The sequence below is a fragment of the Neophocaena asiaeorientalis genome, unplaced genomic scaffold, assembly GCF_003031525.2.
Source record: "Neophocaena asiaeorientalis asiaeorientalis breed wild unplaced genomic scaffold, Neophocaena_asiaeorientalis_V1.1 scaffold418, whole genome shotgun sequence".
Lineage (NCBI taxonomy): Eukaryota > Metazoa > Chordata > Mammalia > Artiodactyla > Phocoenidae > Neophocaena > Neophocaena asiaeorientalis.
Window position 1 is genome coordinate 5967728 of NW_020175731.1, and position 22563 is coordinate 5990290.

The following is a 22563-nucleotide window of genomic DNA, read 5'->3' on the forward strand; positions in this document are numbered from 1 at the left end:
CTGCTATGGGAGTTCCCTGGTAGTCTAGTGGTTAGGGTTCTGCACTTTCACTGCAGAGGCCTGGGTTCAATCCCTGGTCGGGGAACTGAGATCCCACAAGCTGTGCAGTGTGGCCAAAAAAAATGCAGCTGTGAACACTGGGGTGCATATATCTTTTCAAATTAGTGTTTTCATTTTCTTTGGATGTATACCCAGGAGTGGAATTGCTGGATCATATGGTAGTTCTAGTTTTAGTCACTGAAATTTTTAAAGCCATGAATGTAATTTAGCAGGAACGCTATCACAGGCAATCATTTTTTGTTTTGTTGCTAAAGCTGTTGGATACATGTTAGAATGATTTTTTTTTGTCTGAGTGTATGACAGGAAAATAATGTTTAAATCAATATGTAAATCAAAGCATCTCCACTAGCATTATTAGTCTAGAAGGAAGTATTACATAGACAATAGTAAAAGGAAGGACATTTAGTCTATATTTTCAAATGGGACTTGATCATTTAAAGTTGTTCACTGGCAAAATTTTTCACCAAGTTAGTATAGATTATATGCTACTTCATAAAAGACAGCAATAATGAAGTTTGGGTTTTTTGTTTTGTTTTTCAGTATCTGTCTTCAGAGAAAAATCTTAAAACTTGTAGGGATTTCTGATGCCAGAAAATTTTGATGTATAAGAGTATATTTAGCAATCAGGGTGACTTAGATCATGGTAAGTGGCATATGTATAATTATAAGTTGCATTCCAGTTATTTAAACTGAGATATCCTTGATCAGGTTGAACACACTGTGAGTAGAAGATCTCTTCTTCCAAGAAATAAGATGGAGACAGTCTTTGGAGAATGGCCTCACTGAATTGGTAAGTTAACTTTCTCCGGATTTTGATGACTTCCCCAGTCCTTCCATAATTCCTCAGTGCTCTGGCCATTTTCTGGTAAGTCATGGTCTTCCGATTGCCTTTTCTTTTCCCCCAAAGTTGGGCAAGTTTTTCTTTGTTTTTTGATACAAACTGAAAGATGCCTTTGGTTTGATCTATCCATTGAATACAAGATGCCATCTCGGGATTACACAGGGATTCGTGAAGGTATTCAAACAGTCGGAGCTTCTTCCTGCCTAAAATAGAGGAAAACAATGTCATACTTCACCATGGCTCTACACAAGGAACATCCTCGGGAAGGGTTTGTTGAGTGACTACAGAATTCAAAGTTGATTGGGACTGGTTTTCTTCCTACTCACCCCTTAGAATGCATTTATGGTATCATTTTATGGGACTTGAAAAGCAAGGGTCTATTTGGCCTACTGCAGTTTCAACTGAACCTTTGTTAGGGAAGTTGTCCAAAATTTTGTACCATCCTTCACTGGAGAAGGGAAGCATGGCACCTCTCTACTTGAGTCTCCCTTTTGTCGTGTGGTCTTTTGTCACAGTTAAATCTTGACTTCTAATTTTATGTTGTATGTTAAACTGTCTACAGAACAACAAGACTGAGCAAAATGGACTGCAAAGTTTAGTGGTTTTAAAGAAAAGTCTCAAAAGCCATTTCCAAAAGACAACTCATTTGAAGGGGCTTTATTCAAATAAGTTAAGTCAAATGAGGTAAGGAAGGTGAATGTATTTTGCAAAATGTAAAACCGTGTGCAAATACAAATGAAATCAGTAACAGACATGTAAAAATGCTAACTCCGGTTCTGCATAACTACTTGAAAAAATAAAGAAGAGAAAAAAAACAGAGCCGAAATGCCAAAATACCTTCATGACATTTTGACATTATTAGTGAGCAATGACAGTGAGCATTGTGGTATTTTTTCATTGCAGTGAAATAAAATGGTACTGCTAGAGTTTTTAATCTCTTTTAGGAGCATAGCCCTTTATAGTTCAGAATAACTAAAAAGGAAACTTTGGGAAGATTTGTTGCTATGGTTTTTGCTTGTTTGGTGGATTGGAGAACAAAGGTGACAACCGGTTTTGTGACTTCTGAATTGGCCTGTAAATACCATGTCCCACCAGATCTGTCAGTAGCTAAAAGCTCCACAGCCAAATTCCATTTTCCCCTTGAGAAAGTAGAATAGTGGATTCTCAAACTGCTTTAAACAGTCTCTGGGGTGTAATACTCATGCATCTGTCATCATTCATCCAAAAACCTCAAAGGCTTTTACAAAGATTATCTTTTGCGTTATATTATCTTGAGTTTATGAATTGAGAAATGAAAGGGACTTACCAAAAAATACATCATGAATTAAAGTCACAGCCTTAAAGAAGTTCTCTGGCTCTCACCCAGTGGTCAAATCAATTATAATGGATTCTCATCTTTAAAAGTTTGTTTTTCAATTTTGAAAAAAATGTTTAAATTTTTACTTTTTGAAACTAAAAGTATTATATGATAAAAAATTCAAACAGAAGCACAAACGGAAAGTAAAAACTCCAATCCTACATATTTCTAGAAAATAATTTGTTTTGCCTATATAAACATATGCATATCCTTTAAAAATTAAAAATGGTATCACAGTATTTTGTACTTTTTCCAGTGTATAATATATCTTAAATAAAATCATAGAACAATATAGAGATTAGCTATAGATAGAGGAAATACTAAACTGTTGACAAAGGTTACTTGTGGGCCATAGCATGGGAAGGAAGAACATTTTTTCACTTATTCTTTACATACTTCTGAATCAGTTGAATTCTTAATAATGAGCATTATTACTTTTGAATTATGGGATTAAAAAGGATTAAAACAAAAACCAAAATGTATTTAGAGCTCTTTCTGTTTCAATACTTAAAGTATTCCTTTTTCTCTTTAATAACTATATATGTTCTATTTTTATGCATGTACTATTTTTCTCTCAATAATGAATTCCCGAATTATTTTGAAATTTCATTGTTTTAAATGTATCACTATCTCAGGTGGAAGACTAAGCTCTATAAACAGAAAATGGTAAATGATACATTCCCTAATGGCAAAGATCCACAGCCGAAACATCAGTGAAAAGATACAGGCGCCACACCCTGGACTTAGTAACTAGTTGGTTTGTTTGTTTAAAAAAAAAAATAGGTGACAGAGGTAGAAGTGTTATTGGCCTCATATTGAATTACTACCATTATTTAATATTCAATAGTAATATTCAGTAGATTTACTTTACTTATACGATTTTATACATTATTCCTTGCTGGATTAGAATATTACTGCATAGTTAGACTTTTACAATTCTAGGATACAGTATACTGTTTTATAAGAACAAAACTAGTTATCTCAAAAAATATTCATTTAAAATAATTTTAAGTATGGACAGCTACATGTAAAAGAATGAAATTAGAAGATTTTCCCACACATTTACAAAAATAAACTCAAAATGGACTAAAGACCTAAATTTAAGACCAGAAACCATAAAACTCCTAGAAGGAAACAAAGCACTAGGCAGAACCTCTTTGACAAAAATTGTAGCAATATTTTTTTTGATCTGTCTCCTAAGGCAAAGGAAACAAGAGCAAAAATAAACAAATGGGACCTAATTAAACTTAAAAGCTTTTGCACAGCAAAGGAAACCATCAACAAGACAAAAGGGCAACGTACTGAATGGGAGAAAATATTTGCAAATGATATAACCAATAAATGGTTAAAATCAAAAATATGTAAATAGCTCATGCAACTCAATATCAAAAAACAAACAACCCAATTAAAAAATTGGCAGAAGACCTGAATAGACATTTTCCCAAAGACGTACAGATGACCAACAGGCACATGCAAATCTGTGCGATGTTTATGCTCAACATCGCTGAAGATTCAGAAATGCAAATCAAAACCACAATGAGATATCACCTCACACCTGTCGGAATGGCTATAATTTTTAAAAAAATCACAAATAACAAATGTTGGCAAGGATGTGGAGAAAAAGGAGCCCTTGTACACTGTTGATAGGAATATAAATTGATAGAGCCACTGTGGAAAACAGTGGGGAGATTCCTCAAAAAACTAAAACTAGAGCTACCAGGGATCTCCCTGGCGGTCCACTGGTTAAGACTCCGCGTTTCCAATGCAGGGGGCTCGGGTTCAATCCCTTGTTGGGGAGCTAAGATCCCACGTGCCGCATGGCACGGCCAAAAAAACCAAAAAAGAACTACCCTATGACCCAGCAATTGCACTCTTGGGTATATATCCAAAGAAAATGAAAACACTAATTTGAAAAGTTACATGCTTTCCAATGTTCATAGCAGCATTATTTATAATAGCCAAGATATGGATGCAACCTAAGTGTCCATAAACAGATGAATGGATAAAGAAGATGTATATATACATACAATGGAATATGATCCATTAAAAAAAGAATAAAATCTTGCCACTTACAACAAAGTGGATGGGCCTAGAAGGTATTATGCTAAGTGAAATAAGTCAGACAGAGAAAGACAAATACTGTATGTTATCTCTTATATGTGGAATCTACAAAATAAACCAAAAAAATTTAAAAATTAACAAATGAATGTAACAGAATAGAAACAGACTCACACATATAGAGAACAAACAAGTCGTTACCAGTGGGGAGAGGGAAGGAGGGAGGAGCAAGATTGGGGTACAAACTACTATGTATAAAAGAAATAAGTTACAAGGATATACTATGCAGCACAGGAAATATAGCCAATATTTTATAACAAAAATGCAGTACAAGCTATAAAAATTTTGAATCACTATGTTATAAACCTGGAACTAATAATATAAATCAACTATACCTCAACTAAAAAATAAAATAAAATTTTTTTAAAATAATAATTTTCAGTAGCTATGATAAGGTATCATTTTTTAAATTACAGTATAAAATTGGGATGCATCTTATATGTCCTTGTATGTCGGAGGTAACTTACTATCACACACAACATTGCAAGGAACATCCTAATACATATATATGCACACACGTGCATCTAAGGTATTTTGGGAAATATCCATAGTGCCAGACTATGAGCCTAATGCTTTACGTGGATCTTCTCACTTAATTTTTATAGCAATCTTACAATGTCTGTACAATTATTATTATTTGTTTGGTTGTTTTTGAATAAGGAGACTGTGGTACAGAAGATTAAGTAAGTGATCTGGCCAGGCTCACATAATCAACCCAGTGAGTGAGTTATATAGTCACTAAGAGTCAAAAGATATGAACATTTAAAATTTTGGTAGGTATTGCTAAATTGCCTTACAAAACTTTGTAAAAATTTATACTCTCTTTAATAATGCACGTGAATGTGTGTGGCCCACATCTTAGCCAACAGAGGCTATTATCCTACTTTAACGCTTTTGCCTACCTGTTAGATGAGATCATCTTCATTTATGAAATCAGGATTTCAAATTTATGAAATAAAGTTATTATGGAACGTGGAAAACTTAATAGAGATGATTAAGTTTGTGGAGAACTTAATAGAGATGATTTCTATCCTGAGGGCTTCACAGTTGAAATAAGATTGCTAAAATAATTTACGGAAAAGTTCCCCCTTCTGTACCTAAAATTTATATACCTCATTCCTTTTTTATTGAAGTATAGTTGATGTACAATATTATATAAGTTACAGGCTTACAATATAAGGATTCACAATTTTTAAAGGTTATATGCCATTTAAAGCTATTCTAAAATAATGGCTATATTCTCTGTGTTGTAGAATATAGCCTTGTAGCTTATTTTATACATAATACCTCTTAATCCCCTACTCCTATACTGCCCCTCCCCGCAATGGTAATCACTAGTTTGTTCTCCATATCTTACACCTTATTCTTGAATACAGATTTAATTGACTGAAGTGACACTTTGCACCTTTACAACATCTCTATGAAGCTATAGGAAAGCTCACCCAAGATAAACAGCTTGGAGTAGTTTGTCTGTCAGAGTTAAATTACTCTCAACTGTGAGAAGAGAATATTTTGCAAATCAATTCCAAACTCAGATATGAAATTCCCTTAAAGCCGCTTTGATGAAGATTTGACTCTTTTACCTATGCAAGGAGTAATGGATCCACATACCTTTTCCTCCCTTTTGCTGGAGAAGAGTAGGTTGCACCAGCGGGTTTTCAGGGATGTTCTGCAGAGACTGATGAATATTTCCTTCAAAATAGAGGTCCGCAGCACTGTTCTATATAAATAACGTATCAGGATGTTAAGTGGGACTTCCCGTGTGGCCCCACTTTTGATTGGTGGCCAAAGTCAAAAGCTGAGGGCAGAAACAGTGTTCAGCATCTCTCGAATTCTGAAAATCACTACCTTCAACTGCTGTCTCCCAGGGCAGAGCTAGCATCAAACACATATATGGAGAGGGCCAAGGGACAGAGGGTAATCTGAGGCTTTGTGAGTTCTGTATCTTCCCCTCCTTATGAGAAAGGAGAGTGGGTGGCTTCTCTCCTTTCCCCTAAAAATGCCCAGCAAGAAAGATCCAAAAGAATCATTAGTAGAAACTGAGGTGCCAGCAAAAAGGGAAGAGGATGCCCATCTGGCAAGAGAAAATAAGAGGAGAAAGATGGCAGCTGAGGGAGGACAGAGGCAAGAGAGGCAGGAAGAAGCAGGCTGAGTTCCTACCATTACATATGGCAAGGAAATGTGGGCCTCCATGGGTTAACTAGACATGGTGGTGGAAGGGGGTGGACTTGAGCCCTCCCTATACAGGAGGGCTGCCCAGCAGGTAAGGAGTCCCCACCACAAGAGGCTGTTCAGTGTATGTTGGGGATGGAAGCTGAAGTGGAAATAGGGTAGCCAGATCTAGCAAATAAGAATATTAGGCATCCTATATTTTACCTGGCAACCCTAAGGGGAGGTGAGAGAGGTTAAAGCAAAACCCAAACTCCCTGTTTAAAGAAATGTCTTGTTGGAGACGCCCGAACAGTATAATTTACAGGGACAGAAAAAGGACATTTGACATACTATGGTTGAAGGTAATAACTGAAAAAAAACTTTTTTTAATATTTATACTCTACCACATTAAGACTGCTTGATAAAAGGGACACATCAAGGAAACAATGCAGGTAATTCCCTGGCAGTCAAGTGGTTAGAACTCGGCGCGTCCACTGCAGGGGGCATGGGTTCCATCCCTGGTCAGGGAACTAAGATCCCACATGCCGCAACATGGCCAAAATAAATAAATAGACAAATTAAAATAAGAAGAAGAAGAAAGAAAGAAAGTAAACAATGTAAAAGAACACATGGAAGGAGAGGTAGATGGTGGGGACACTCCTGTTTGCAGAAGGCTACTAAAATAGAAATGAATTGGTCCAATACACATAGCTAGCTCTGAGCTTGGGAGGGGAAATAGAGCAGGTTAATACAAGATTGTGGGTAAAGCCAGTGCAGGGAACGTTTTAGGGGATCTGTAACTTTCCTGCAGCTTTTCGGATGGACTGAGGAGAAGCGTTGATGTGAGAACCCTAAAATACCTCCTCTATAGAAATCATTGAAACCCATCTGAAGTCAGATGAAGAACAATGATAAAGCGTAGTTTCCTTCTTGACAGCATTGATGGTCCCCCACACTGACCGTCAAATTCACCAAGGGGAAGGCTGGGACAAATAGGAAATTTGCCTGTTACTGAGGGATGCTGGTCCCCTGGTAAAAGTACTCACTATTACTGTTCTCCAATTGTAGACCGGTTCCTCTGTGGGCAGCACACCATAGCTGTTGGAATTTCCTCTGACATGAGAACAGTGGTTGATGAAAGCCAGGTAATTTCTGTAATCTATTTAAAAACAGAGAAAGAAACTGACAAAGTCAAAGTTTATATTTGTGTGTGTGTGTGTGTGTGTGTGTGTGTGATGCTTATACATGTTTATATGCTTATATATGTGATTGCTCTTGGCATTTTTATATTGAGATGTTAAATTTATTTAGGATAAAGAACATAGGCAGATCTGTCTCCTAATGCAAAAGAAATAAAAGCAAAAATAAACAAATGGGACCTAATTAAACTTAAAAGCTTTTGCACAGCAAAGGAAACCATTGACAAAACAAAGACAACCTACACAATGGGAGAAAATATTTGTAAATGATGTGACTCACAAGGGGTTAATATCCAAAATATATAAAGAGCTCATACAACTCAATATCAAAAAAAATAAACAACCCAATCAAAAAATGGGCAGAAGACCTGAATAGACATTTCTCCAAAGAAGACATACAGATGGCTAATAAGCACATGAAAAGATTCTCAACATTACTAATTATTAGAGAAGTGCAAATCAAAACAACAATGAGAAATATCCTCACACAGGTCAAAATGGCCTGGATGTGGAGAAAAGGGAACCCTTGTATGCTATTAGTGGGAATGTAAATCGGTGCAGCCACTATGGAAAACAGTATGAAGGGTCCTCAAAAACACAACTACCATATGATTCAGCAATTCCACTCCTGGATATATTCAATATACCTGAAGAAAATGAAAACGAATTCAAAAAGATACATGCATCCCAATGTTCATAGTAGCACTATTTACAGTAGCCAAGACATGGAAGCAACCCAAGTGCCCAATCAACAGACAAATGGATAAAGAGGATGTGGTATATATATACACAATGGAATATTACCCAGCTATATTAAAAAAAATGAAATTCTGCAATTTGTGGCAACATGGATGTACTGAGAGAGTGTTATGCTTAGCAAAATAAGTCAGACAAAGACAAGTGCTGTATGATATCACTTATATGTGGAATCTAAAAAATAATACAAACAGAAACAGACTCTCAGATATAGATAACAAACTTGGGGGCGCTTCCCTGGTGGCGCAATGGTTGAGAGTCCGCCTGCCGATGCCGGGGACACGTGTTCGTGCCCCAGTCCGGGAAGTTCCCACATGCCGCGGAGCGGCTGGGCCTGTGAGCCATGGTCGCTGAGCCTGCGCGTCCGGAGCCTGTGCTCCACAATGGGAGAGGCCACAGCGGTGAGAGGCCCGCGTACCGCAAACAAACAAACAAACAAAAAAGAGTCTGCCTGCCAACGGGTTCGAGCCCTGGTCTGGGAAGATCCCACATGCCTCAGAGCAACTAAGCCTGTGTGCCACAATTACTGAGCCTGTGCACTAGAGCCCGTGAGCCACAACTAATGAGCCTGTGTGCCGCAACTACTGAAGCCCGCGTGCCTAGAGCCCGTGCTCCACAAGAAGAGAAGCCACCGCAATGAGAAGCCTGTGCACCACCACCAAGAGTAGCCCCTGCTCGACGCGATTAGAGAAAGCCCATGCGCAGCAACAAAGACCCAAGGCAGCCAAAAAATATAAATAAATAAAATAAATAAATTTAAACAAAACAAAACCAAACTTGGGGCTACAAAAGGGGAGAGGAAAGCAGAGAGGGACAATTTAACAGTGTGGGATAAACAAATACAAACTACCAGCAGAAGGGGACTGACATCTTTACCTGAGGAGTACTGAAGATCACCAGTTGAATGTTGCCTCAGTACTTCAAAAGCATCTTCAAATGCTTGACCCAGCTTGTCTTGTTCAACACAAGCCTGTTAGAACAATTGCAGAACTCTGGAGTTAGGAAATTACCAGTAGAACTTAATTTTCCTGATATAAAGGAGGGTTTCTCGACCACAGCACTATTGACATTTTAGACTGACGAAGACTCTGTTGCAGAGGGGTTGCCCTGTGCATTGCAGGGTGCTAAACGGCATCCCTGGTCTCTACCCACTAGATGCCAGTAGCACCCCCACAGTTGTGACAAACAAAAAATGTCTCAGACATAGCCAAATATACCCTGGGGAACAACATCAACCCTGGCTGAGATCCATTGCTCTGTAACATAGTATTTAGAGAGCAGCCTCATTCTATAGTACAGTATTCAACATTTTACAAATTTTTAGCAAGGAGTTATATAGCAGGAGACTGATTTGGAAAAAGGGATCAGGGAAATATCTTTAATCAAACAGAATCTGAATCATTATTTAAAAATGAAATGCTCTTAATTTCAAAAGCATGCCTCCAAGACCTAAAATTGAACTGTTTTGCAAACCATTTCATACCCTTATTAATCTAGCCCATATATTTTATTTTCAAAATGGAGGAAGAGTAAAGATTTTTTATATGCCAACTTACCATGCTTCATTAATAAATTGACAATTCTGAAAAAGATTAATATTTAAAAAACAAAATTAAATAGTGTTTCTATTTAATTTGCCTCTGAATTAAAAGACTTTACTTATTTTCTGAATATACCTTATATAAACCAAAAGTACCGTCTGAATTCTCTTTGATGAGTACAAATTTTCTTTCTACAGAAATTTCCTACAAAAATTTATTTTTGCTTTTCTGTCATCACAAAACTTTTTTTTTATTAATTAATTAATTAATTTATTTATTTAGGCTGCATTGGGTCTTCGCTGCTGTGCGTGGGCTTTCTCTAGTTGCAGAGAATGGGGGCTACTCTTCGTTGTGGTGCACGGGCTTCTCATTGCGATGGCTTTTCTTGTTGCAGAGCATGGGCTCTAGGAGCACAGGCTTCGGTAGTTGTGGCTCGCGGGCTCTAGAGAGCAGGCTCAGTAGTTGTGGCGCCATGTGCTTAGTTGCTCCGCGGCATGTGGGATCTTCCTGGACCAGGGCTCGGACCCATGTCCCCTGCATTGGCAGGCGGATTCTTAACCACTGTGCCACCAGGGATGTCCTACAAAACTTCTTAAATGTTAAATAGCTACCTATGTATAACTGAATCACTTTGCTATACATTTGAAACTAACACAACATTGTAAATTAACTATACTTCAATAAAAAGAGATTAAAAAATAAACAAAATAGCTAGAGTTAATTACACAAACTATATTGATATGAAAATATAGAAATAATTTGAGTATGTTTAAGTATTTTAAAATTCTTTTAAATATTAAAGTATTAAAAAGTTCTGGAAATCAAAATCTTTTTTACCTTAGCATGGCTCTCCATTTATAACAGTGATTTTTTTTTTTTTTTTAAGTTCCTGGTGTCATATGGACTTCTGAGAATCTGGTGAAAGACATGCTTTTTCTCTCATGAAATTTGAATTTACATTACAAATAAAATGTACTCTATGAAAACTGTCCGTGGACTTTCTAAAATCCTAGGTTAAGAACTCTGGTCTATAATTTTACATTATCTACATTCTTATCTCTGTAAGTAATGTAGATTTTGTTTTAAATAAACAATTATCATACTGACCCACATTAAATGTTTTCAAACTTTATGTTCTATAGAACTACACAAAACAAACAAATCCACAGAACAAGAAAGAGCGGGTGGTGGGTCCACATTGCTTATCCTTTCATTTAGCACATGAAGCAACTCTGTTTATACAAGTTTTTAGCATTTATCCTGCAAAAACAATGAGCTTACTCTTTAATATTTAACACTGCATAATATGATTAGATGATATAATCCAATGCTATTATTATACATATCCATAATGTCGCGATACAATATGTCAAACATCGAAATTCTATTCTGCTCTTTGAAATCACTATGTCATTTAAAAGAGAATATGAGAAGAAAAACCATAAAAAAAGGTAACTATGGGAGGTGATGAATGTGTTAACTAATTTTACTGTGGTAATCCTTTCTCAGTGTATATGTATGTCAAATCATCATGTTGTACACCTTAGACTTACACAATGTTATATGTCAATTATATCTCAAGAAAGCTGAAAAAAAATACAGCTTCTCCATGTGGGAGATGTTGAAGAATTTAGCAAAAACTTAAAAAAAAAAGAAGAAAATCCATAAATCACATTTTGGGCTATAGTCCCTAATGAATATTATCAGTACATATGTTTTTAAAAGGCCATGTCAATAACTTTCAATTAATTATGCCTCAGCTCATAAGCACCGAAGCAAATACATACTCAGGTGAGTGTTGTACTTTGAATTAAATACTTAAATGAGACTACTCCCTTTGACTAAAATACCCCACAAAACTATCATGACTCTTAAAAGTAGCAAACCCAAAGGGAAGAAAAAAGCTTGAAAACATTATTGATCACTTCAATTGCTTAATATTTCTAGTATTGGAACAGGCAGTCAATGAGAAACACTCATTAGGCCAGAGAAGAAAATTAACACTTATTACAAAGAATTTTGAAAAGCATAAACTAAACACTTACCAGGAAGACACTTCAGCCCTTTACCAAGCTGTTTCATTAATATCAGAAATAAGACAGAACTGTCAAGAGCTCACTGGCAGAGTTTCATTAAGTACTGTTTTTAAGGAAGTGCTACAAAAGGGGATTTTTTTTTAAAGATACAGTGCCTTCATTATTTCTATTTCATGATATGGCCAGTGGACACCAGAGGCTATTATTTTGAAGAGGCACAGAATATTTGTATCCTATGGGCCAAAAGCATTAGAACAAATCCCATGAAACCCGCCTGCCACCGAGCATAATTTGTGGCTCCTCCGGCCTACACAGCCCCACTGGGCACCTCTGACCTGTACAACCCTTGTCCACCTTTCTTTTCCTATTACTCCTATTATTTCTCCCCTGATTCTGGAGCCTACGTTGCTTTTCTTGCCTGAACTATTAACAGCCTTCACTCTGGTCTCTTTCCTCTCAAACCACTTTACTTCTAATGTCGTTCACTGATCGCCCTACTTAGAGATCTTAAAGGCACAGACCCTTGCCCTGGCATTCGAGGCTCCTCATTCCAGCCTTAATCTTACTTACCACCATGCATTTAAGAGGAGGAAATGAATCCATGCTATGGTCTTCCCTTCTTACCTGGATCCAGTAACAACTCCAAAACAGGAGAAGCTTCTGGGTAGTGATCTGATTGGACATGCTTGAAGCTGCTGCATTTATAGACCAGGTCCAGTCCTCTTATTTAGCTTGAAGGTTTATTTGGGATGGTTTTTGGTGGCTCTGATGGAAATTATTGGGGACTTCCTCCACCTATAATGCTTCCTTCCCAGCCCATCCATCTGCCCATTTACCTATTTTATCTTACCTGTCCATCAGAGGCCAATCTAACATTTAGGTATAGTCCTGGTGGAAATAACTTTCCTCTCTGAAGCGCAGGTAGGCAACACCCTTAAGTAACTGTAACCTTCGGTCATTTTAATAGATGTCACATTTAGCCAGGGGGAAAACCACCTAAGAATTTTTTGTAAATGTTATGGGTGGGGAGAGAGATTTTCTGTTTTGCATAGTTGGAATCTGAGCTCACCTTTGATATGGGACTATTGTTCTACACCAATTACTTTTTTGACCGAGTTTTATTATGCAAATGTAAACACACATCCCCTCTTCTGAAATGTAGATGTTTAAGTAAAAAGTGTATAAAACCAAATCGCTAATGTTGATGAGTTTTTAATCTGTACCATCTACGCCCTGCCAGTCTACGCCCTTTTCGTGCCACTTTATTTTGTTTGGTTCATTTAGTCAACAAATATATATATAAATGAGCTCTTTGCCGGACACTGTCCTGAGTCCAGGGACCACAGCACTGAACAAGTTCTGGTGAGGAAAAATGATTTTTTTTTTTAAAGCAAACTAGAGAAGTGTTATTAACAATAAGTACTGAGAAAACAGTAAGAGAACAGTCATAGTAAGTGTATATAGTCATGGTGAATGGTCACAAAAATTCTAAGGGAGTGTGTGTGAGCTGAAATCCAAGGATAAGAAAGAGTGAGCAAAAGAAAAGCAGAAATGCAGCGAAGCACCTCTAGTCAGAAGAAACAACAGACGCCAAGAGCCTTAGGTGGAAATGAGTTTGGTTTATTCAAGGCACAAACAAGAAAGCCAGTGAAGCCAGAGCAAAATGAGTGTGGGGTCCAAGAGGCAAAGTTAGAGAGGGAGGAGGAAGGATCCAGATCAATCCACACATCAAGCCAAAAAATAATATAAAACTTTTTCAAAAGAATCTAAACATCACATATGATAGTAGTTACCTCCTTAGCTCCATTTCGAAGAATCTAAACCGAGGATCAAAGACATTTCATGATTTTTTTTCTAAGGTCCAATTGCTAGTGAGAAATGGGCTGGGCTGGGTCCAGATTTAGGCCCAAATGACTTCATGCACATGCTCTCAACCACGTTGGAGCCCTATGTCCGCAGATTAGGTTCCATTGGACTAGGGTTCTTAGTCCCGACGGCAGACTTCATAGCACCCGGCAGATTCTCATAGTAGTACAGGCTTGTTATGTATTTGAAATCAATGGAAAAAAGTCAATTTTCTAAGCCAACGTTTTCCCCAACAGGTGTCTCCAAAGTTTTATTCTGCAAGATATGAATAAATGGACCCTGAAAAAGAGTTGAGCAAAACCAATGAGCACATGATGTTTTGGGGGCACAATTCTATATTACAGATGAAAAATAAAAATGCAGTTTTGAGCCCTTTGTAAAGATAAAGTATGAAAATGCTTTCAGCAACTTAAAAACGAAATGATACGCTGTCCTTTTAGCATTCTAGAGAGTAAGGCTCCTATTCCTTGAGAACCTGATGAAAGCTATGATGAGCTCTTTCTCCAGGAAAATGCCATCAGCACATTTTCAGGCAAACTCGCTCAGTCAGGCCAATAGAGCCCAGTTTAGGAACTCCTACTGTATTGTAAATATTTTCAAAGCCTTCTTATCTAAGGACTGCTTCTTGAGACACTTGTACCCAATACACACACAAAGCATCTTTTTAGGGGTGGTCATTAGTGTTTCTGTTCACTCTAGAAATGAGCTGAGTAACAAGAGCTCTACAGAGAGGATCCCTGATCAACAGATTCTTTTTTGCAGAAGTTCATTGTCCTCAGTGGCAACTGATATTATTTTAGAAAATTGTAAGGAACAGATGTGGTGGAGTCTAAATCTTATGGTGCCAAGCTTCAGGAGAAAAATTGCTTTTTCTGAGAATAGAGAACTTCAGAACCCAAGAAAAGGAGACCAAATTCAAGCTCTTATCTTTCTTTGCAGTTTCTATTTAAATAATTCGATTCCTTAGGGGACTTAAGAAGTGGGTCTTAATCTTAGTAAGACCTCTGAAAACCTAATAAACAAATAATTTTGCAAGACTGGGAAGAAGGTGCTAGAAAACTTGTTATGTCTCAGTAGAATTCATAGAACCGTAGGTTATGAGACAAATAGCTAATCCTCACCCTCATTTTAATAATAACTTCCACTAGATTACTCTTTGAAATTTATTGAGACTTGTTTTGTGACCCAATATAGGGCCTATCTTGTTCCATTTGCACTTGAAAGAATATGTGTTTTATAGTTATTATATGTAGTGCTGGATAAATGTCAATTCGATCAAGTTGGTTGATAATGTTATTCAAATCATCCATATCCTTACTGATTTTTTTCTTTGCATTTTCTTTTTTTTTTTTTTTTTTTTTTTTTTTTTACCAAATCCTTTCTGTTTTTTTTTTTTTTTTTTTTTTTTTTTTTTTTTTTTTTTTTTTTTTGCGGTACACGGGCCTCTCACTGTTGTGGCCTCTCCTATTGTGGAGCACAGGCTCTGGATGTGCAGGCTCAGCGGCCATGGCTCACGGGCCTAGCCGCTCCGCAGCATATGGGATCTTCCCGGACCAGGGCACGAACACATGTCCCCTGCATCGGCAGGCAGACTCTAAACCACTGCGCCACCAGGGAAGCCCTTCTCTGCATTTTCTATCGGTTACAAAGATTACAGAGATTACAAAGAGGAATGTCAAACTATAGTTGTGGATTTGTCTATTTCTCCCTTTAATTCTGTCAATTTTTGATTTCATGTATTTTGAAGCTCTATTATTAAATGCAGACTCATTTAGAACTGTTATGTGTTCCTGATGAATGGAGCCTTTTATCATTATAAAATCTCTCTCTCTTTTTTGCAATCCTTTCTGGTAGTCCTTGAAGTCTACTTTGATAGTAACCACACTAGCTTTCTTATCCTTTTCACTTTCAACATGTTCTCTTTATCTGTCTTTATATATAAAGTATGTCTCTTTAAAGCAGCATAGAGTTGGGTGCTGCTTTTTACCTAGTTTGATGATCTCTGCCTTTTTAGTGTTCAGTCCAATTTAGTAACTACTGTATAGTTAGAATTAAATCTACCATCTTGCTATTTGTTTTCTATTCTGTTTATTTTTTGTTCCTTTGTTCTTCCTTCCCTGCTTTCTTTTGGATTAAATAAGTATTTTATTATTTCATTATATTTCCTTCATTAGCTCTTTATAATGTCATGGTAAAATAACGGTATGACATACTTCTGTAATTTATCTTTAGTGGTTACAATATGCATTCTTCATTTATCAAGTCTAACTATTATACCACGTCATGTATAAGAAACTGTTATACCACTTCATAATGTAAGAAACTTACCACAGTATAATTCCACTTACATCCCCTCCTATCCTTTGCGCTACTCCTGTCACATATTTACTTCTACATAGGCCAGCATAATAGATTATTTAACCCTCACAATAATGCCCTGGGTTCCAACTGTGGCTCCATAGCACCTATCTGTGTAAACTTGGACAAGTTATTTAACCTCCCAGTTTCCTCTATAAAGTGTAGATAATGATTTTACTTACCACATAGAGTTATTGTGAAAATCTGAGTGAATTCACATCATGTACTTTGGACAGTCCAAGCATTTAATAAATGTTGAACGAACGTTAGGTCCTGCTTTATAATTATCGCCGTATTGCAGATGAAGTAACAAAGCCTCAAGGGAAGTTAAATGACTTAAGATCACACAGTGAGTGACAGAAATGAAGGCTTTCAAACCAGTTCTACCTGACTCCAACCAAAGCCTTTTAACCATTCAACCAGAATTTGCTTCCTTATCTATGGAGTAAGACTGAGAACAAGCATGAGAACGAGAATTTGCTAATGGCCTTATGTCAAAGGGCTCTTGAGAGGTTTTACTGAGATAGCATAGGAACAGAGTAGTAAACACACCCGATGGTAGCTATTAATCACAAAACTGCTCCTATTTACCACACCTGGGACCCTCACCACACCTGGGACCTGCAGCCACCTGGCAAGTGGCAGAGCCAGGACTCAAACCCAGGTCTTTCCTGCCATGTCTGGTGCCTCTTCCCAACAACCAGGTTGTGTAAAAATTCTCCATAACAACATGGTAAATCAACTATACTCCAATAAAATTTTTTTTCAATAAAACTTTTTTAAAAATTAAAAAAAATATAGGCAAAGGCAAGAAAACGAATTCTCCATAGGCTCTAGTATTTACTGTAATTACTGTAATAGCTCCCACCACTGCTCACACCAATGGAGGAAACTCCTCTGACACAGGACTGGTAAAAAAAAGCCACCCAGCTCCACAGAGAGGCGGGGAGCCAGCAGATTTACTCTCCTGGTTTCTGTGGAGGTGCTGAAGGAGTGCTGGTTTGTTAGTCCTGTGTTCAGAGCCATGACAGAGCCTGTGCAAGGGCTGTCTCTAGTCTTAAAACAGCTAAGTTCTGACAACCTACTGGTGTACCTGACTGCATTCTAGGCAGGCAGAGGTGAGCTAACCCATTGTGAAATTTGTATACATCTTTATCTGGAACCCCAAGAGCAAGAATGCCTCTCCACTTCAGCCCTTCCAGCCTCAGAAGCTTCTGAACCTAAACCATTCACTGGCCTGGGAAAGGGAAGAGGAATGTCTCTTCCCTCTTACTGGGGTCATCATGCATATTTTCACTTTCTAGTTCACTAAGAAGACAGGCTTGCAAGTGATTCTGCTTCATCTCCAGGCCCTTTTGGCTAGGATTTTTTTTTTCCTAGCGATTTGTGAGTGGCAATTCCCTATGTTCTAACAAAATCGGTTAGCAAGGCAGATATCTTTCATTATGGAGAAGCGGCATCCCATTCCTACAGAAGTTAACTGGGTAGGGAACTGATAGGGACGGGGTGGGGAGGGGATTCTCTGAGCTCAGAATAGTTTGGGAAACTGACACATTAATGGGATCCCAAGTTATAGCTGTGTGCCTATAACAGCCTAGACATTTCTGGTTCCGGTTACTAATCATCATGATATTTACAGCTTCTCTGTATTTAACTTCTATCAGATAACTACAATTAGCAATGAAAATACTCATTAAAAGAGAAATCTGTAAAGTGCCTTTGGTATGGTTAGAAAAGAGAGAAACCTTTCAAAGACTTAAGGGGTTCTCAGTACTGTTTTGCTCCAGTTTTTTACAACTTTCCTATAATCTTCATTATAACCACCACGATCATATAACCTTATACTTTCATAAGATTCTGTCATTTCCAGCATTATCTCTGCTATAGTACCTTGCCAGCTTTGGGGGGCAGGTGGAGGGAGCAATTCTTACATGTCTTTTGCTTTCCCAAAGCAGGTGGTAAAACACTATAACACAACATAGGGCTTCAGTGGAGGTTGGATGGGTGAATGAGTACATTGTATCACTGAACTCTCACAACAGCCCATAAGGCTGGCAGGGCAGGTGTTATTCCCATTTTGCCGGTGAGGAAACTGATGCCCAGGGAGATAAGGGGTCACTCAGTGAGTGAGCAGTGAGTGAGTGTTAGGGTTAGAATTGGGATCTCCTTGTTCTCAATTCAGCTTTTCAGATATCGTCTCTGGGGAACATTGGCAGATACCAACTAACTTTTTTTTTTTTTTTTTTTTGGTACGCGGGTCTCTCACTGTTGTGGCCTCTCCCGTTGCGGAGCACAGGCTCCGGACGCGCAGCTCAGCGGCCATGGCTCACGGGCCCAGCCGCTCCACGGCATGTGGGATCTTCCTGGACCGGGGCACGAGCCCGCGTCCCCTGCATCGGCAGGCGGACTCTCAACCACTGTGCCACCAACTAACTTTTAATTCACACTTTAAAAAATTTTTTTGACCACGCCGGGTGGCATGTGGGATCTTAGTTCTCCAACCGAGGATTGAACCCCCGTCCCCTGCATTGGAAGTGAGGAGTCCTGTAATCACGGGACGGCCAGGGGGGTCCCCACCAACTGACTTTTAAGTTTGTATTTTCTTAGGAAGCTAATATGCCAAGCGGAGGACAAATACAAATTTAAATAGTTTTAATATGTAAAACTAGGTTTATTTTTAATAAGAAAAAAATGTTTTTAAAAAACACAAAAAAAGCATTACACAACTGCTTTTCCATGTCAAATTTTTGTTGTTGGGGTTTTTAAAAAATCTATTTGAAAATAAAGGAAGAAAAAAAGTGCATGTATTATCAAAATATCATGAGACTCTAACGCCCAGATTGGATATAGCTGAAGTCACTCTGAAGTATTAACTGGTATACATTATGCTGTATACCAAGTAAGATGCTGCCAGTAAGAGTAGCAGGGGCTGTGACAGCTGCTTCCCACCTGGTGACATGGGGGTAATTGGGAGCTGCCATATGGACAATTGGTTTCTCATGGCCAGATGTTACAAGACTTTCAGTTTGGAAACAAACCCATCAACTTTATTTTTTTTTTTAATTTATTTTTGGCTGCATTGGATCTTCGCTGCTGCGCGCGGGCTTTCTCTAGTTGCGGCAAGAGGGGGCTACTCTTCGATGTGGTGCGCAGGCTTCTCACTGTGGTGTCTTCTTTGCTGCGGAGCACGGGCTCTAGGTGTGCGGGCTTCAGTAGTTGTGGCTCGCGGGCTTAGTTGCTCCATGGCATGTGGGATCTTCCCAGACCAGGGCTCGAACCCGGGTCCCCTGCACTGGCGGGCGGATTCTAAACCACTGCGCCACCAGGGAAGCCCCACAAATCCGTCAACTTTGACAGAAGGTTTTGTTCTGTTTTTAATGCTGTGGTTGAGATTAACAAAAATTAAGAAGTCTGACAATACCAACTAAATGAAGAAGATGTGAATCAGTGGGAATTCTTCACATTACTGGTAGGAGTCTAAACTGGGACAATCATTTAGGAAAATAACTAATTATTAGGAGCATACACAAGAGATACTTTTGTAAATGAATGCCAGGATATATGTAGAAAGATGTTAGCAGCCGTGTTAATAATGGAAAAGCTCTGCAAACAACTCATCTCTCTTTCTCTCTCTCTCTCTCTCTCTCTCTATATATATATATATACACACACACACACACGATAGATAAATAATACATAGACATAGACATATACACACTAAGAGAATGAATAAATTGAGGTGTGTTCACATAATGGAATAATATACAAAAGTGAAATTGCAATAACACGGAAGAATCTTGAACACATAAAGTTCAGTGAAAAAATAAAACCCAGAAAAGCACTTAAAACATGACAGGATTTTTACAAGTTTCAAAAATAAACAACTAAACAATATATTTTTAATCAGCTTTTCTTTTCTTTGTTTCTATTCATCACCTATGTATCTATGTATCTATGTATCTATCTTTATATGGTGTGTGTGTAAACCAAGTGAATAATAAACACAAAATTAAAGACAGTGAATACTCCTGGGACGGGGCAAGCAGGGAGATGGTCTAGGGAGTAAACACACCATTTATTTAAAATGTTTTAGTTTTTGGACCAGGGGATTGTTTTATAGGTGTTCATTTCATTAAAGTAAAAGCATACATATGCTTTTATGTGTTTCAAATAACATACTAAAATAGTAAACAATAGACAAAGAGAACAAGGGATTACAGAAAGGTTATCTAACAAGGCAAATGAAATTCCAAAAAAGAAAATTCTAAGGAAACAATTTTGCTTCGGGCAATGAAAACACTCGTCAGTCGGTGTTATAAAATTACATTTTAATTTTTTTAATTAAAAAATGTTTTTTAATTTTTAAAGTGTTTTGGCTGTGCTGCGCGGCTTGTGGGAGCTTAGTTCCCTAACCAGGGATCGAATCTGTGCCCCCTGCATTGGAAGCGTGGAGTCTTAACCACTGGACCACCAGGGAATTTCCCCAAATTACATTTTTAATTCTATTAAAACTCCTGCATGATTTAAATATAATCTATAAATTTATGACAGAAATAAAGATGTATGGCAGTAATAAAGATGTATAAAATTTAGAAAACCAGTTCTGTCCTTTTCACCTCAGCCTCCAATCAATTCCTAGCGTTATTTCTTACTTGAAGCCCTAAACTCAAATGGGAATAATTTTGCCATCAGATAACACAATACCTCACATATGAACCTCAGATTCATGTTTCTTGGCATGCTACTTTGGAAAAATATAAAAGCAGACCCACCTGGTTTTAAATACATTTGGTAAGGCATCTTATTTTGTTTAATGAGAAACCAAAGAGCTCAGTTATTTTCCTTTTGCGTTCGTGGTGTGAATTCCCAAGGTTTCTGTGGAAAAGAGGAAGTTAAGATTCAGATTCTAGTTGTCAGATCTGCAGTACTAGATGCTGCTGTGCCAGAATGTTCATGAATTTGAGAGGATCATTATCAGTTGAGGTCCAAGTGAGAGTCTCCAGGAACTTGGAAAAGGGAAAATCTTGCGCCCATTAGGTGAAACAGCAAGAAGAATAAAACCAACCTCAAAGTCTCCTGAAAGAGAAGGGCAAGGAGGAATATCCAAAAGGAGAATGGGTCATTCAGACGGGAGGGCTGCTACCGAAGGAACAGCCTATTCTAGAACAATCCAAAACGTATCCAGAAGGAGAAGTAATCCGCTTCTGGGCAAAAGAATCGATATTGTGGTGATAGATGCAGGGCGTGGTAGCACATGAGTATTAGAATACTGCAGGAATCTCTACGACCATCTTTATCGTGAGTGCAGAGCCAGATTAAGGGTGGGCCAGGCAGGCAGGATCCAACAACGACAACCTACAATATCTAAATCTAAAATAAGACCACAATAATACAGAGGTAAGGGAAATGTTTTCGGTTTTGTTTGTTTTTCTGGTTTTCAGCAAAATCTTTTATTTACCTCCTGTTCCCCGACTACGTCACATGAACACAGGTAGCCAGGTACCTTTGTAAACGTAGAGCACTCAGTATGAATAGAAATCATGCACCTCAGTGATTTTTTAACAAGAAACTTAATGAGTAAAAAGACTTCAGGTGTGTTTGAAATGTCTGCCCTTTACTGTATTCCAATCACTGAATATTATCTGTGTCGAAATTTTACTCAAATGTAGACACGTTTTTTGTTTCTTTGTTTTTGGCCTCGCTGCGCAGCTTGCAGGATCTCAGTTCCTCAACCAGAGATTGAACCCGGGCCCCCAGCAGTGAAAGCACAGAGTCCTAACCACTGGACCACCAGGGAACTCCCTAGACACTTTTTCTTTGCACACTTGCTAGTAACTACCTAGTGTGTTTCAGATCGTGTTTACTTCTGACAGTTGTTCTTCCCAGAAGCTGCTGGTCTTCTTGAGGACAGGATTGTAAGTAGTTGGGAAAGAAGGTTTAATAAACTGTGGGCTAGAGGTGAGAAGTGAGACCTCTGAGACACTCCCTCTTGTATCCATGGTGGTCTCAGAGCTGCCTTGATTTATTCCTTCAAATAGATGCTGTTCTAGATGCCAGGATATATCAGTGGACAAAGCAAAGATTCCTGTCTTTGTAGAATTTCTGCATGAGGAGACAGATAATAAACATGGGCATGATGACTAAGTAAATTTCATAGCATAGTAGACAATAAGTAGTTTATGAAAAAAGGAAAGCTGAGTAGAGTAAGGAGAAGCAGGAAGGGGAGAGGTTCCCCTTTTAAATAGGCTCATCAGCCATGCCATATTACGATGGTAGCATT

General features: G+C 38.0%; 1 protein-coding gene across 2 annotated transcripts; it reads right to left on the minus strand.

The window, feature by feature from the left end:
* Positions 1-346: 346 nt before the first annotated feature.
* SPIC (Spi-C transcription factor) lies at positions 347-21152 on the minus strand. Of its 2 annotated transcripts, none has more exons than XM_024732172.1 (7): positions 21056-21152; positions 13853-14180; positions 10039-10064; positions 9359-9452; positions 7574-7686; positions 5988-6096; positions 347-1104 (listed from the first exon to the last, which is right to left on the minus strand). In XM_024732172.1, the coding sequence occupies exons 3-7, from the start codon at positions 10039-10041 to the stop codon at positions 677-679; spliced, it is 747 nt and encodes a 248-aa protein (XP_024587940.1). In that variant the 5' UTR covers positions 10042-10064; positions 13853-14180; positions 21056-21152; the 3' UTR covers positions 347-676. The 2 variants fall into 2 exon arrangements, with proteins under 2 accessions (XP_024587940.1, XP_024587939.1); XM_024732171.1 differs by having other exon boundaries at positions 13853-14204.
* Positions 21153-22563: the final 1411 nt, after the last annotated feature.